Source organism: Aotus nancymaae, unplaced genomic scaffold (assembly GCF_030222135.1).
Source record: "Aotus nancymaae isolate 86718 unplaced genomic scaffold, 86718_ANA_hifiasm-v0.15.2.pri h1tg000040l, whole genome shotgun sequence".
In the NCBI taxonomy this organism is placed as follows: Eukaryota; Metazoa; Chordata; class Mammalia; order Primates; family Aotidae; genus Aotus; species Aotus nancymaae.
In genome coordinates this window covers 16657458-16671462 of record NW_026988454.1, presented here as the reverse complement: position 1 = coordinate 16671462, position 14005 = coordinate 16657458, and the positions used below count along the sequence as shown (strand labels likewise).

General features: G+C 44.3%; 1 protein-coding gene across 1 annotated transcript in view; it reads left to right on the top strand.

Annotated features, from left to right (window-relative positions):
• Nucleotides 1-574: 574 nt before the first annotated feature.
• AKAP12 (A-kinase anchoring protein 12) overlaps nt 575-14005 on the top strand; it is a 117847-nt gene continuing 104416 nt past the window's right edge. Inside the window, exon 1 of the mRNA XM_064360572.1 lies at nt 575-736. Within this exon, the coding sequence (XP_064216642.1) occupies nt 575-736 (162 nt within the window). The remainder of the gene's footprint in view (nt 737-14005) is intronic.

The window sequence follows — 14005 nt, the reverse complement described above, 5'->3', positions numbered from 1 at the left end:
AACACAATCTGCAAGAAAGCAAGTGGGGACTCGGGCTCGCTCCTGGGCGAGCTGAAAGTCGGCTGCAGCAGAAGCTCCTGCCTTGGGTGATCCATCATTTAATAAACCCCAGCGAATCCAGTGTCCCCGGCAGGCTTCTTGCTCCCCTGCTCTCCTGCCTTCTGGGGCCCTGGGTTGTCCCCCTGAAACGGGAGGTGCCGGAGGGCGGGTGGGCTGCTGCCTGGACCTGGGCTGGCGCGTCGCTGCGCCTCTGGTCCCGGCAGCCTGGGGGCAGATGCTGCTGCAAGGCGTGTCTGGGGCTGTGCTCATGTGATGAAGAGAGGGAAAAACCAGGGGGAGGGGGCGGAGGCTAAGAGGTGGCCTTTTCTCCCCCCCACCCCGCCTTTTCTTTTAAGGAGTTTGCGGCGAGCGCTTCTCCTTCATTCGCAGGCTGGGCGCGTTCGCAGGAGGCTGGTGGCGAAGGAAGGCGCTCTTGGGACCTCGCGGGCGCGCGTCTTTTGGCTCTTGCCCGCGTCCCTGCGGCTTGGGGAAGGCGTAACCCGGCGGCTGGGCGCGGGAGAAGTGCGGAGGAGCCATGGGCGCCGGGAGCTCCACCGAGCAGCGCAGCCCGGAGCAGCCGCCCGAGGGGAGCTCTACGCCGGCCGAGCTCGAGACCAGCGGCGGTGGCCCCTCGGCCGAGGCGGCGCCAGACACCGCCGGGGACTCCGCCATCGCTGCCGCGGACCCCGCCACCAAGGTATGGGCGCGCCGGGCCACCTGCGCCGGGGAGGCGCGGGTCTTTGGGGTGGGGGTGGGGGACCCTCCGATTTCCGCCAGAGAGAACTTCCCGGCCCTCCAGCCCATCTGCAAACTCAGGAGCGCGAACCCCTCTTTGGAGGCTTTTCAGGGTCTTTTGCGCCGGGGCGGGGCCAGAGCAGCGGCGAGCGCGGCGGGGGACTTGCATCTTTGTCGCGGGTCTCCAGGGGAGGCGACTGCGCCATCCGCAGTCATAAAACCCGCGCCCTGCCCACCGCGGCTGAGCCTTTCTCCGCACTCTTCCGGTGGGAGCGATCCAGCCCGAGGAGGATGAGCTGCGTGGGGGGCGTGGGGGGAGGGTGGGGGGATGGGGTGGGAGTGGAGTGGGATCTGTGGAAAATGTACCCAGGACCGGCATCCGGAGCTCCGAGATGCGGAAAGTCAGCCGTGAGACCAGGGCGAGTAGTGGAGCCCGCCGGGCGGCCCACCCTCGGGTTCCCCGCCGCGTACCGCCGTGGATGCCAGCGGTACTGGAGCGGGCGAGCGGGTCTGGTACCCAGTCCTGCGGCAGCGGCCCGAGCAGACACCGCCTTCCTGAGGCAGAGAAAGCCTGGGGTGTAGCTCGCTCGGAGCCAGAGAAAACCTGGGCAGGCGCTGCGTTTCCAGAAGGAATGACAGGTTTCACCAACCAGCCAGCGCCCTCGCCTTCGCGCAGCGCTTTGCCTGCGGACTCAGTTGGCCAAACACTGGAGTGGCTAGAAGTTCTTAAAGGATGCGGTCAGGGTGGCAGCGAGCTTTCCCGGTACTCTTCCTTGGATGCAGTGCTGAAATACTGCATTTTATCTTCTTCAGTTCTTAAGGCTGGAATATTTCTTCCGGGTCCGGACAGCCGCCAAGATTGTGGCTTGTTCTGGTCGTGGTGTTTTAGATCTATTTTCCAGTGCGTGTGTTCCTTAGCAAGGCTTCACTCCACTGGTTTTGTGATACCCTTGTAGAAAGATGTTGATAACCATGTTTAATAGTTACATTTGCCATGTGTCAAATTTGAGGATAGAGTAGGTGAGTTATCTCAGGAGGTGTAGATGTTTACAATATGAAAAAAAAAAAAATGAATCTACAACTATGACCTAATTGCCTTGACCTCCTTAGCTGTCCTAGTCTAGTTTGGGCTGAGAAACTGCTCTTAATAATATAACTTTTATCTCTAGTCTTTGATTCCTAACTACCTGTAAAACCCATGGTCCCTAGATACTGAGTACTAACTGGGCCTCTACTATATAGATTTTCTTAGAGATGCTTCAGCTTCTGGCCTGAGGAATGTACTATCCTTTTGAGATCCAATTCACATTTTAATACTTACTGTATACACATAATGTCTTGATGCCAGCTACTGAAAAAGGGGTTCCGTAACCAGTGTTTAGAGTCTAGTGATGAAAATAGTTTTAAGGTATAGTTGCTGAAAACTTGCATTTGGGTGACATTTTCTCCCCTGGCTTTTTTACTCTTTCAGATCTTACTAACTGTTCACACTGAAATGTGAGATTGAATCTCAGCAAACTTGAATTTGTTTATTTACAAATATTCCTTCCACTCTCTTTTTCCTTCTTCCATAACCTTATCCTTTTTCCTCTTTCCAAGTTGCCACCATCTTGAAGCAGCCAAACAACCTCCTTTTAAAAAATCACTTAAATGACATCCAGAATATCATTGAACTTGTTGGCACACTGCCCAGTTATCAATTTGGAGACAAATCAATACACTTATGTGTATCCTTGGAATGTATGCAGTTTTCATTTCAACTAGCAAAATGCATCACTCAGGCTTTGAACACGAATGTCTTTTCAAAAGGACTCCCCAGTTAAGAATGACTCAGCACCACGGCCCTTGCCTCCCCTCTTCTCCTTGTTAAGCTCCAACTCCTAACCTCTAAGTAATCCCATCCCCCACTCTAGGCTCCATGGCTGCATGGACCCGTCCCAGCAGTTTTCACATGTGTGGGCTTAGTGTTCTCCTGGCTGTTCCGAATGCTTCTCAGGGACAGGGAACATACCTGATGGTGCTCCCCAACGGTGCTCCTTCATGCATGGCGTGCTGCCTGGCATGGAGTCGGCTCTCAGGAATACCTGTGGAAAGAGGAAGGGGTGATATTGGCACCTTGGTTTTGATTGGAGAATATCAAGTTGAGGAATACCTTGGCCTATCTGCTTTTACTACAGTTTAACCCTTGACCATCTCATTATCACGTGAAACTCATTCTGATGCTGACTAAGGCAAGTCAATCTGTTCCCTTATTAATAAATCAAGTGAATAGTTTGACCAAAAACCTCAGATCTGGGGGCTTTAGATTCTGTTTCTCTAGATATAGAGTGGCCTATTAGCATTGCAATTTTAGATTGGCTTTTATCTCAAATAGACAAATACATCAAGTGCATATGACTCAAATGAGACCATTTCATACATGAGTTACTTATGAATTACATTTTGAACTTTCTTGATGTGTCTATAACTTTCTTGATGTATCTATGGACAGTTGGGGAGGCTTAGGCTAATCCATCATTTTTCCCTCCTTGGCTAGAATGCTGATCATTAATTAAAGGTTGTAAGCAGATATTTTTCTAATAGCCGACATTTATATCACATGCATGCTATCTGTTTAGCAATTCGATTTACTTTCATGCCCCCGCAACCCCACAAATTTTTAGTTACCAGTTACTCACTAAGTGCCTTTATCTGAAAAGACAGTACACTGGTTGAATTATCATTCCTATGAGGTCCAATGGAGAGTTAAACAAGCTTTTGATTCCCCAAGCTTAACATTTAGATGCACAAAAGCAGAAGTCTTGGTTTTATCTAGGGATGCATTTCTGTAAAATGAAAGGAGTCTTTATCTTCTATTCAATCTTTTGTAACCTTTATTTTTTTCCTTAGATCCAAAGATAGACAGGAAATCTTTTACAATCTTTGTATGTAAGATGTGGGGCTGCAGGGGAATGACTTGATTGGTTATCTGCCAGCGTTTAATTTTGAGACATGGCTGTTTTGCCACTGCAGGGTTCAGGAATATTAGACGACTTGAATGCTGGTGGTAAGTAAAGCCTCACACCTCACATTATTCCTCAACTGTTTGTTTTTAAAAATTTGTTTTTGAAAGAGTAATTTTATTCAAGTGGCAACAGAGGGTGGGATGACCAGTGACAAACTGACTTCCATGTCTCTGGCAAATTTTGATTTCTGTAGCTAGGCTCCAGGCTAAGTCTGGACAATCATAATGAATTAGCCTTTCTATATTTATTGCCTGATCAATGATTTCAATGCTGACATTGAACAATGGTCTGTTGCAACAGGGTGAGGCCATTGTCTCTGGCAGGTGGGGAGATGGGGGCTCTTGTTAGCTCCACAAGCTGTGGTTCCATTTGGTTACAAGAGCCATGAATCACCAAAACATAAAGATGTACTCAAATAGAAGAATCCATTGTCAGACTCGTAAATTTAAGGATGTGTTTGACCCTCATGCATTAAAACAGACAATTGAGGTGGCCAGCTGCATTTCATAATTCCTCCCGTAAACTAAGGTCATATGCTTCCTCCCATTTGCCACTTGTTTACACAATGGAAATGGAGAATGAAGATGGCCTCAAAGTGACCACATCACCAGTGTTACACAAATGGGCCAGGATCTAAGGTGAGAATTACATGTTTGCTAATAGAGTCATGTTTCTGTGTGTGTGGCTACCTGTATTCCTGTGGATTTTTACCAGATTATAAGAGCTGCTACTTTCTGATGAGAACAGAGACCAAAAATTGGAGATACGAATGTGGGGATGAATCTTTAGGGTACGGATAGACTGTGGGAATCACAGGGCTTCCCTTAAATCCATTACAGCTTACAGGCTAGTGGATGAATAAGATCAGTGGAGATTTTCACTTAAAATACTTCCTTTTACAAAGCAAAGGCCTTGAAATGTATATCCTCTTTGGGTCGACTAATTTCTATGCCTTTACAGCTTTAAGCTGATGTTACAGGATTATTCTAGTTTGGATCTTGTAAATAAATAGCAAAATGGAAATAAAATGTTTTGTTTTAAAAGATACTAAGAAATTATTTCTTTTCCTTTGTCTTGGTTAGTTTCAATACATATTCAGTGCTTAGAGAACAGCAGTGCAGGAAAACTCAAGCTAAATGGCACTCATCCTGGTCTCTATAATTCTATATGCAGGAGTCATTCGTGAAGTTAGAAATTAGAATTTATAGCACTAAACATTCTAAGAAAAATTAAGCCAGTACGTTTATCTCTTGAAAAAACAAAACTAAATTTCCTTGAACTGCATTCTTTTTTTTTTCTTTTTTTTCTTTTTTTCGAGATGGAGTTCCATTCTTTTGCCCAGGCTGGAGTGCAATGGTGCAGTCTTGGCTCAGTGCAACCTCTGCCTCCCTGGTTCAAGCAATTCTCCTGCCTCAGCCTCCTGAGTAGCTGAGATTACAGTCACTCACCACCACGCCCAGCTAATTTTTTGTGTTTTTAGTAGAGACGGGGTTTCACCATGTTGGCCAGGCTGGTCTCAAACTCCTGACCTCAGGTGATCCACCTGCCCCAACTTCCCAAAGTGCTGGGATTACAGGCGTGAGCCTCCACGCCTGGCCTGAACCACATTCTCAGTTCTCTCATAACTTAACAAATATTAAAATTTAAAATAAGTTTCATTTTAAAATACAATGGAAAAATATGAAAAAAGCTGGGGGAAGACAGAAACATTATATTGAATAAACATATATGCTTATTGTCAATAAATTACTGAAAAATCTATAATGATAATTCTTTTACTTGTCTGTTTAGATCTTGGTCCATTTTCCTGCAAATTAGAATCCTATCAGAGAATGTACGAGTAAGATTTCATACTTGTAATCATCCTTGTGTTCCCTTCTCATTCATATATCTAGTAGGTTTGGGTGGAGATATTAATAATTAGTAATAAAACTCAATGATACATACTTTCATATTTCTCATGAATAATTAAGTTTACTTATTTGAAACTGACTATAGCTATGACATCTATATCTTGAATTGTAAATGCTCAATAAGATCAAAAGCATTTGTTTACCCTTATTAAAATGATTTTTATTTACAATCATTGCATAGCAAGGTTCATTTAATTTTTTTAAAAAATATTAATGATTGAGAACTTAAATTTGTAAGTAGGGTAAATTACTTGCAAATTCAAGTAATAGTTTGAAGCCAATATGATGGCTTCTTACATGTTCTTTCAAAAACTTCATACACATGAAAGTAGGTAAAAATGGCACCGAATTTTCCTTTTAAGAAAAAGGTCGTATCACACGTAGATTCTGCAACTTTCGATGTCTTTTCATATCAGGACATCAATAACTGTCCCCATTCTTATTAATTTGGCTGCATAAATTTCTCTTTTATGGGTTGAAGCCCTATAATGATTTAACCAATTCCTTGGGTTTATATTTAGTTTGTCCTAGTCTTTTGCTATGATAAATCAATGCAGGCAGCATCTGAGTTCAGATATCTTTGTGTGCACACATGTGTATCTCTAAGATAGATTCTTGAAGTGTAATTGCTGAATTGAAAGCTTTATATGCATTTAAAAATTTAACCCAGCTGGGCGTGGTGGCTCATGCCTGCAATCCCAGAACTTTGGGAGGCAGAGGCAGGCAAATCACGAGGTTAGGAGTTGGAGATCAGCCTGGCCAACATGGTGAAACCCTGTCTCTACTAAAAATACAAAAAATTAGCTGGGCGTGGTGGTGGGTGCCTGTAATCCCAGCTGCTCAGGAGGCTGAGGCAGGAGAATTGCTTGAACCTGGAAGGCAGAGGTTGCAGTAAGCAGAGATTGTATCACTGCACTCCATCCTGGGCAACAGTGTGAGACTCCATCTCAAAAAAAAAAAAAAAAAAAAATTAACCCATCCTAAATGGATTTTCCAAAGACGTTCTACCACTTTGCACTCCCACTGTGGAGATCTGCACTCGTTTTCCCATGCTTTGCCTTCATAGGTATCAGATTTTCCAATACTTGCCAATGTGCTAGGTGAAGAACAGCACCTCAGTTTCCTTGGTGTGTTTCTAACTGTGAAGTTGGGTGCCTCATCACGTTTCTTTGCCATGTGCTTGCCATCTGATCATGCCCTGGCCTGGCTGCGAGAGCGTGAAAGGCTATGGTTTGTTTTATTGTTAATTAATTTTTTTTATTTTTCTTTTTTTCTAGATGCTCTGAATCAGCATATTGTTAATTAATTTTAATTTTTAATTTAATTGAAATTGTATTTATTTATTGTTTTTGAGATAGGCTCTCATTCTATTGCCCAGGCTGGAATGTGGTGGTACAATCTTGGCTTACTGCAGCCTCGACCTCCTAGGCTCAAGTGATTTTCCTATCTCAGCCTACTGAGTAGCTGGGACTACAGGCATACACCACCAGGTAGCTGGGACTACAGGCGCACACCACCAGGTAGCTGGGACTACAGGTGCACACCACCATGCCCTGCTAATTTTGTTTATTTGTTTTAGAGACAGGGTCTCACTGTGTTGCCCAGGCTGGTCTGGACCTCCTGGACTCAAGTGATCCTCCCAACTCAGCCTCCCAAAGTGCTGGGATTACAGGCATGAGCCCCACACCTGGCCCAATTAATTTCTAAAGACCTTTTTCCTGGCCAGGTGTAGGGGCTCACACTTGTAATCCCAGCACTTTGGGAGGCCAACAAGAAACGATCAGGTGAGGCCAAGAGTTCACCAGCGGCCTGGGCAACATAGCAAGACCCCATCTCTACAAAAAATAAAAGATTTATCTGGGCATGGTGGCATGTACCTGTAGTCCTAGGTACTTGGAAGGCTGAGGTGGGAGGGTTGCTTCCGCCCAGGAGTATGAGGTTGCAGTGAGCTATGATCATGCACTGTACTACAGCCTGGGTGACAGAGCAAGACCCTATCTGTATTTTTTTTTAAAAAAAAGACTTTTCCCCCAGAAATTACTCAAATTGGAAAAAAGCAAGTTCAAGAGTAAAAACACAGCTGAGAAAGAGCAGTCTTACTCTTCTTTACTCCTTTTTCTTTCCAAATTAGTGAACTGTCTTTAAATTTATTTGCTTGGAGGATGACCTACTTCTTTAGCTATCACTTTTAAAATTTCTTCTCTTGGAACAGTCGAAAATCATTTAGTTGCCAGAAATTATGCTCATGATCCAGGAAATGTTGAGGTCGGGGATTGGAAGCAGCAGAAATCCACCTCCTGGGAAAACAATAGGGTGAAGACTCTCCCGGGATCCTCTCCCGTTCTCACAGCAAACAGCCTGGCTCTGTTAACTGGATGGTATCTATGCGTTTTCCGAGAAAAACGTAGCTGTTCAAAGCACGGGAAACCAGAGTCCATCTGGGACACCATTAGGCGCCTCTTAATACAAGTATTCATTTCAGGCTTAAAGCTTTTTGTCTTGCCTAGGATTTCTCTGTGATGTTTTTTAAAATGGGGGAAACCCTGTAGTTTCACTCTGCCTAATCTTAATCCCAGTTGTGGTAACATCAGTTTCATGTTCGATTTCAAAATGAAATAAACCAAAATGTAAGAAGGGGAGATTAATTACTACAGTTTGTTGCCTCCGTCTATTTGTTATATGCAAACACTGCAAACTGGGGGTATTAAGGGATTACATTTTTCCTTGTTCCCAAACCTGGTGGTTCTATTGAATCACGTAGGGAGCTTTTCAAAGACACACCTACACCTCATCCTGGATTTATTGAATTAGAATCCCAGGCAATCTCAGGGTTTGGGATTCTGTGATTTTTTTTTTTCTTTTTTGAGAGACAAGAGCTCACCCTGTTGCCCAGGTTAGTCTCGAACTCCTGGGCTCAGGCCATCCTTTGGCTTCAGCCTCCTAAGTAACTAAAACTACCAGCTCTTGCCACTGTGCTGGGATTCTGTAGTCTTGAAATGCTCGTCAGGTGTTCTAACGTGTGGGACGTGGGCCCCATTACCTTAACGGAGGGGAAAGAGTAGGCGTAAGAGCTGATTAAGGACCAGGGAGAGGTTCAGGCCTAGGTGACACCGGGTGATAGCGTGCGCAGATTTCACTGAGATTGGAACTCATGTGGGTGAGAGGTAAGGTTTCAGACGTTGGAAGAGTAGGCATTTTCCTTCACACATCTGGAGGAGAAAATAGGGGAAAATATTTCTTCCACATAATTTCATTCCTATGACTATATTAAAAAGTGGGTTGCTAACGGAAGCTTTTCTAAATACTAAATAAATGGTGTCATTCAGGGTAAATAGGTGCTCAGTGAAATGCCCTTATCCTTACTGAGCCTGAAGCTGTGACTTCCATCTGTGTTCCCCTTCCATCTCATTGCCTCTTAAACCCTCTTCCCTTATTTATCAATTTAAAGTTTCCCTTGTGCTGGATAAGTAGACAGTAGCTAAGGGCTTAGTTTATGGCATTTGACTGGTCCAAAAATCTGTAAAGAAATCTTAGAACCTACCAAGTTGTTGAAAAATAGAGTTCTGGCTTTCTCGGCCACTTACTTACTATACAATTTTGACTTCATAAACATTTCTTTTTTAATATCTTTTATTTGTTTTTTAATATAATAGAGACAAGGTCTCACTGTGTTGCCAGGGCTGGTCTTGAACTCCTGAGCTCAAGTGATCCTCCTGCCTTGGCCTCCCAAAGTGCTGGGTTGCAGACGTGAGCTACCTAGGCCTGGCCATTTCATAAATATTTCTTTACTAGCTTCTGTACTCCAGGAACTGTGCTAAGAGCTGGGGAAACAGAAGTTCAGTCCTAAAAAAGTTAAAGTTCTCCTTTTCATATATTTAGATCATTATTCCACTAGATATTATTTTCTATCTAGAAGGAGAAATCTAAATTCTTTTTTTTAGATGGAGTCTCATTCTGTCCCCCAGGCTAGAGTGCAGTGGGGCGATCTTGGCTCATGGCAACCTCTGCCTCCCAGGTTCAAGTGATTCTTCTGCCTCAGCCTCCCAAGTAGCTGGGACTACAAGTGCGAGCAACCACACCCGGCTAATTTTTGTATTTTTAGTAGAAACGGGGTTTCATCATATTGGCCAGGCTGGTCTCGAACTCCTGACCTTGTAATCTGCCTGCCTCGGCCTCCCAAAGTGTTGGGATTACAGGCATGAGCCACCACACCCAGCCAGGAGTTGGTAGTTCTTAAGGAAACAATGGAAAGAGGATGGTAAGTTGCAGCCCGTCAATGTTAAGAGCTGAGGAGACTGCACAAAGCCATGGCTAGCTTTTGACAGTGAACACAGCAAAGTTACAGAGATACCAGGTGAGTAGACCCTGAACTCCTGGGAGGCCCTCTTGTGTGAGGCAGAGATAACATCCACACAGCAAAGTGGTGGGAAGTGTGACTGGAAAGGGCGACTTTGGGGAGATTATGTTGGCAAGCATTTTCACAGTGTGGTAGTGACATCTCAGATCAGTAGGCAGTGGGATTTGGCACAGCATAGAAGCTTGGCATGGGGGTAAGTCACAAACAACAAGATTGCAGGAGTTGGAAGATGGAGTTCCTCTGTTTCTCCAGTAGTCTGACAAGAACATCTACTCCGTGATGTTGGTTTCAGTTATGTACTAGTGTGTTACAAACCATGCCAAAGATTTATACTAAGGGCACCTTTAGAACAGAGAACATCACTTCATAATAACAACTTAGGACTTTAAAAGTAAAGCAGAGGTTTGGCCAGGTACGGTGGCTCATGCCTGTAATCCCAATACTTTGGGAGGCTGAGGTCAGCAGATCACTTGAGGTCAGGAGTTCAAGACTAGCCTGGCCAACATGGAGAAACCCTGTCTTTACTAAAAATATAAAAATTAGCCAGGTGTGGTGGCACGCACCTATAATCCCAGCTACTCGGGAGGCTGAGACACGAGAATCCCTTGAACCCGGGAGAGGTTGCATTGAATCGAGATTGCTCCACTGCACTCAAGCCTGGGTGACAGAGTGAGTGAGACTGTCTCAATAAATAAATAAATAAAGTAGAGTTTTGCAGCAGACTCTCTAGATAATGACAGAGGGCTTCCATGAGCTCAAAACATTTCTCTGATAGCGGTCTGCATCGGAGCAGAGACCACTAGCATTGGGGGTATCAAGGCTTTTGGGGTATTGGGCAAGGGAGGCACAGCTGAAGGTCAAGTTTCTTTTTTTTTCTGAGATGGAGTCTCGCTCTGTCACTGAGGCTGGAGTGCAGTGGCACAATCTCAGCTCACTGCAACCCCTGCCTTCCAGGTTCAAGCGATTCTTGTGCCTCAGCCTCCCAAGTAGCTGGGACTACAGGTGCCTGCCACCAAGCCCGGCTAATTTTTGTATTTTTAGTAAAGGCGGAGTTTTTATCATGTAGGCCAGGCCGGTCTGAAAATCCTGACCTCAGGTGATCCACCCACTTTAGCCTCCCAGAGTGCTGAGATTACAGGCATGAGCCACTGCTCGAGGCCAGAAGGTCAAGTTTTTTAGGAAAAGAGATGATAAACACTGAAAGACCCAATAATGGCTATGGAGAAGTGCAGATGGAACCAAAAGTAAGTGTTAGTACAGGAGAGGACTAGAGGCGAGCATCGTGGCTCATGGTGGACCTGGTATTCCCAATACCTTGGGAGGCCAAGGTGGGAAGATCATTTGAGTATAGGAGTTCGACAGCAGCCTGGGAAAGATAGCAAGACCCCTGTCTCTGCAAAAAAAATAAAAAGATGAGAAAACAAGATAAAAGAGATCCCTCTGGATGAGCATTTGCAGATCGTGATAGCATCATGCCAGTGACTGTTCTATCCCAGCATGGCTGGGTTCACATAAAAATGAAAGGGCCTGATCATCGACTGTATTTCTTCCATTTGTAGGCAAAGAAATGAGGTTGCTTGGGGAATGCATATCTTTCCCTACAGAGAAGATATTTTCTCTTTGTAATTTTTCCATCTCCAGTGTCTGCTCTTTGGTTTGTTGTTCAGAATACAATTCATGATTTATTTTTATTTATTTACTTTGAGATGGAGTCTCACTCTGTCTCCAGGCTGGAGTGCAGTGGCACAATCGAGTCTCACTGCAACTTCCTCCTCCCAGGTTCAAGTGATTCTTCTGCCTCAGCCTCCTGAGTAGTACATGCACGTGCCACCACGCCCAGCTAATTTTTGTATATTTAGTAGAGACGGGGTTTCACCATGTTGGCCAGTCTGGTCTCAATCTCTTGACCTCGCAATTCTCTTGCCTCGGCCTCCCAAAGTGTTGGGATTACAGGCATGAGCCACCTCACCCGACCCAATTTATTTTTCTTTGTGCCCAAGCCTATGATTTCTTATTGAATTGAGCCATTACAGGCCCTGGGTTTTACCTGCCACAGTGATGAATTTCTATTGTCACTCTGTGATATCGACCACCTTTAGTAAAGACATGCTTCATTGCCTCCTAGATAGTTTTCTTTACTCTGTAAAGTATATTTTGTTGTGATACATAAAACAGGATTGTTGATGCATTTCACAGTTTGAAAACTTTTTATGTTTTTAGTCCTTGGTAATAATTTTTCACAAAGTTATAATAAATTGCTCAAAGAATGCCTCTTTATAAACTTTTGTTTGAAATTGTTTTTCATTTAGATACATATGTAAAACAGTCTTTTTTTCTTTTTCATTTTTTTTTTTCTCTTAAAAGAGACAGTTCTTGCTGTGTTGCCCAGGCTAGTCTCGAATTCTTGGGCTGAAAGGATCCTCCCACCTGGGTCTCCTAAAGTTAAAATTATAGGCATGAGCCACTGCACCGGCTCAAAACAGTCTTATTCAACATCAATAATACATTGAATTCTATAGAAACCTTAGATGGCCTATCTACTTTGAACTTACAATTGATATGCACTGCAACTGGGAGGGGGAATAGGATTGTAATCTACAGGAGATTGCTAAGAAGTAGCCAATTTTGCTGTGATGATTTTTTTCTTAAACATTTCACAAATGACTTTTTTTTTTTTTTTTTTTTTTTTGGTGAGACAGAGTCCTGCTCTGTCGCCCAGGCTGGAGAGTGAGGTCAGTGGCATGATCTTGGCTCACTGCAACCTCTGCCTCCCGGGTTCATGTGATTCTCTTGCCTCAGCCTCCCGAGTAGTTGGGATTACCGGTGCAAGCCACCATGCCTGGCTAATTTTTTTGTATTTTTAGTAGAGATGAGGTTTTACCATGTTGGCCAGACTGGTCTCGAACTCTTGACCTCAGTTGATCTGCCCGCCTGGGCCTCCCAAAGTGCTGGGATTACAAGTGTGAGCCACTGTGCCCAGCCAGAAATGACATATTTAACCAATATTGAGACATGATTTCCTGATTCCTATATTGTTAACCTAAATACTTAAATGGGAATTTTTGTTCTTGTTCTGCTCTGTTTTATATGAAATAAATTATTGAAAAGCAGTGGAACATGTTACCATGAAAGTTTACTAAATTAGTCCTGACCATTACAATCTTTTTCTTCCACTGACAAAAGCAGTGGAATAAAATTTAAACAAAAAGCCAGGCGCGGTGGCTTACGCCTGTAATCCCAGCACTTTGGGAGGCCGAGGCGGGTGGATCACGAGGTCAAGAGATCGAGACCATCCTGGTCAACAGGGTGAAACCCCGTCTCTACTAAAAATACAAAAAATTAGCTGGGCATGGTGGCACGTGACTGTAATCCCAGCTACTCAGGAGGCTGAGGCAGGAGAATTGCCTGAACCCAGGAGGCGGAGGTTGCAGTGAGCCAAGATCGCGCCATTGCACTCCAACCTGGGTAACAAGAGCGAAATTCTGTCTCAAAAGAAAAGAAAATTTAAACAAAAAACAGAAAATAGTTGACCATAATGGGGGAAAAACCCAGTTGATTGGTTTTATAGCTCATTTATTTTCTTTGTAAAACCTTCAGGAACTAAAGTTTAGTTTGAACTCAGTTTGATGGCAGTTGTAGATCAGTATTTTTTTTTTGAGATGGAGTTTCACTTTTGTTGCCCAGGCTGGAGTGCAGTGCTGTGATCTTAGCTCACTGCAACCTCCGCCTCCCAGGTTCAAGCGATTCTCCTGCCTCAGCCTCCCAAGTAGCTGAGATTACAGGCATGTGCCACCACACCCAGCTACTTTTGTATTTTTAGTAGAGACAGGGTTTCACCAACTTGGTCAGGCTGGTGTCAAACTCCTGATCTCAGGTGATCCACTCGCCTTGACCTCCCATAGTGCTGGGATCACAGGCATGAGCTACTGTGCCCGTCCTTAGATCAGTCTTCATTT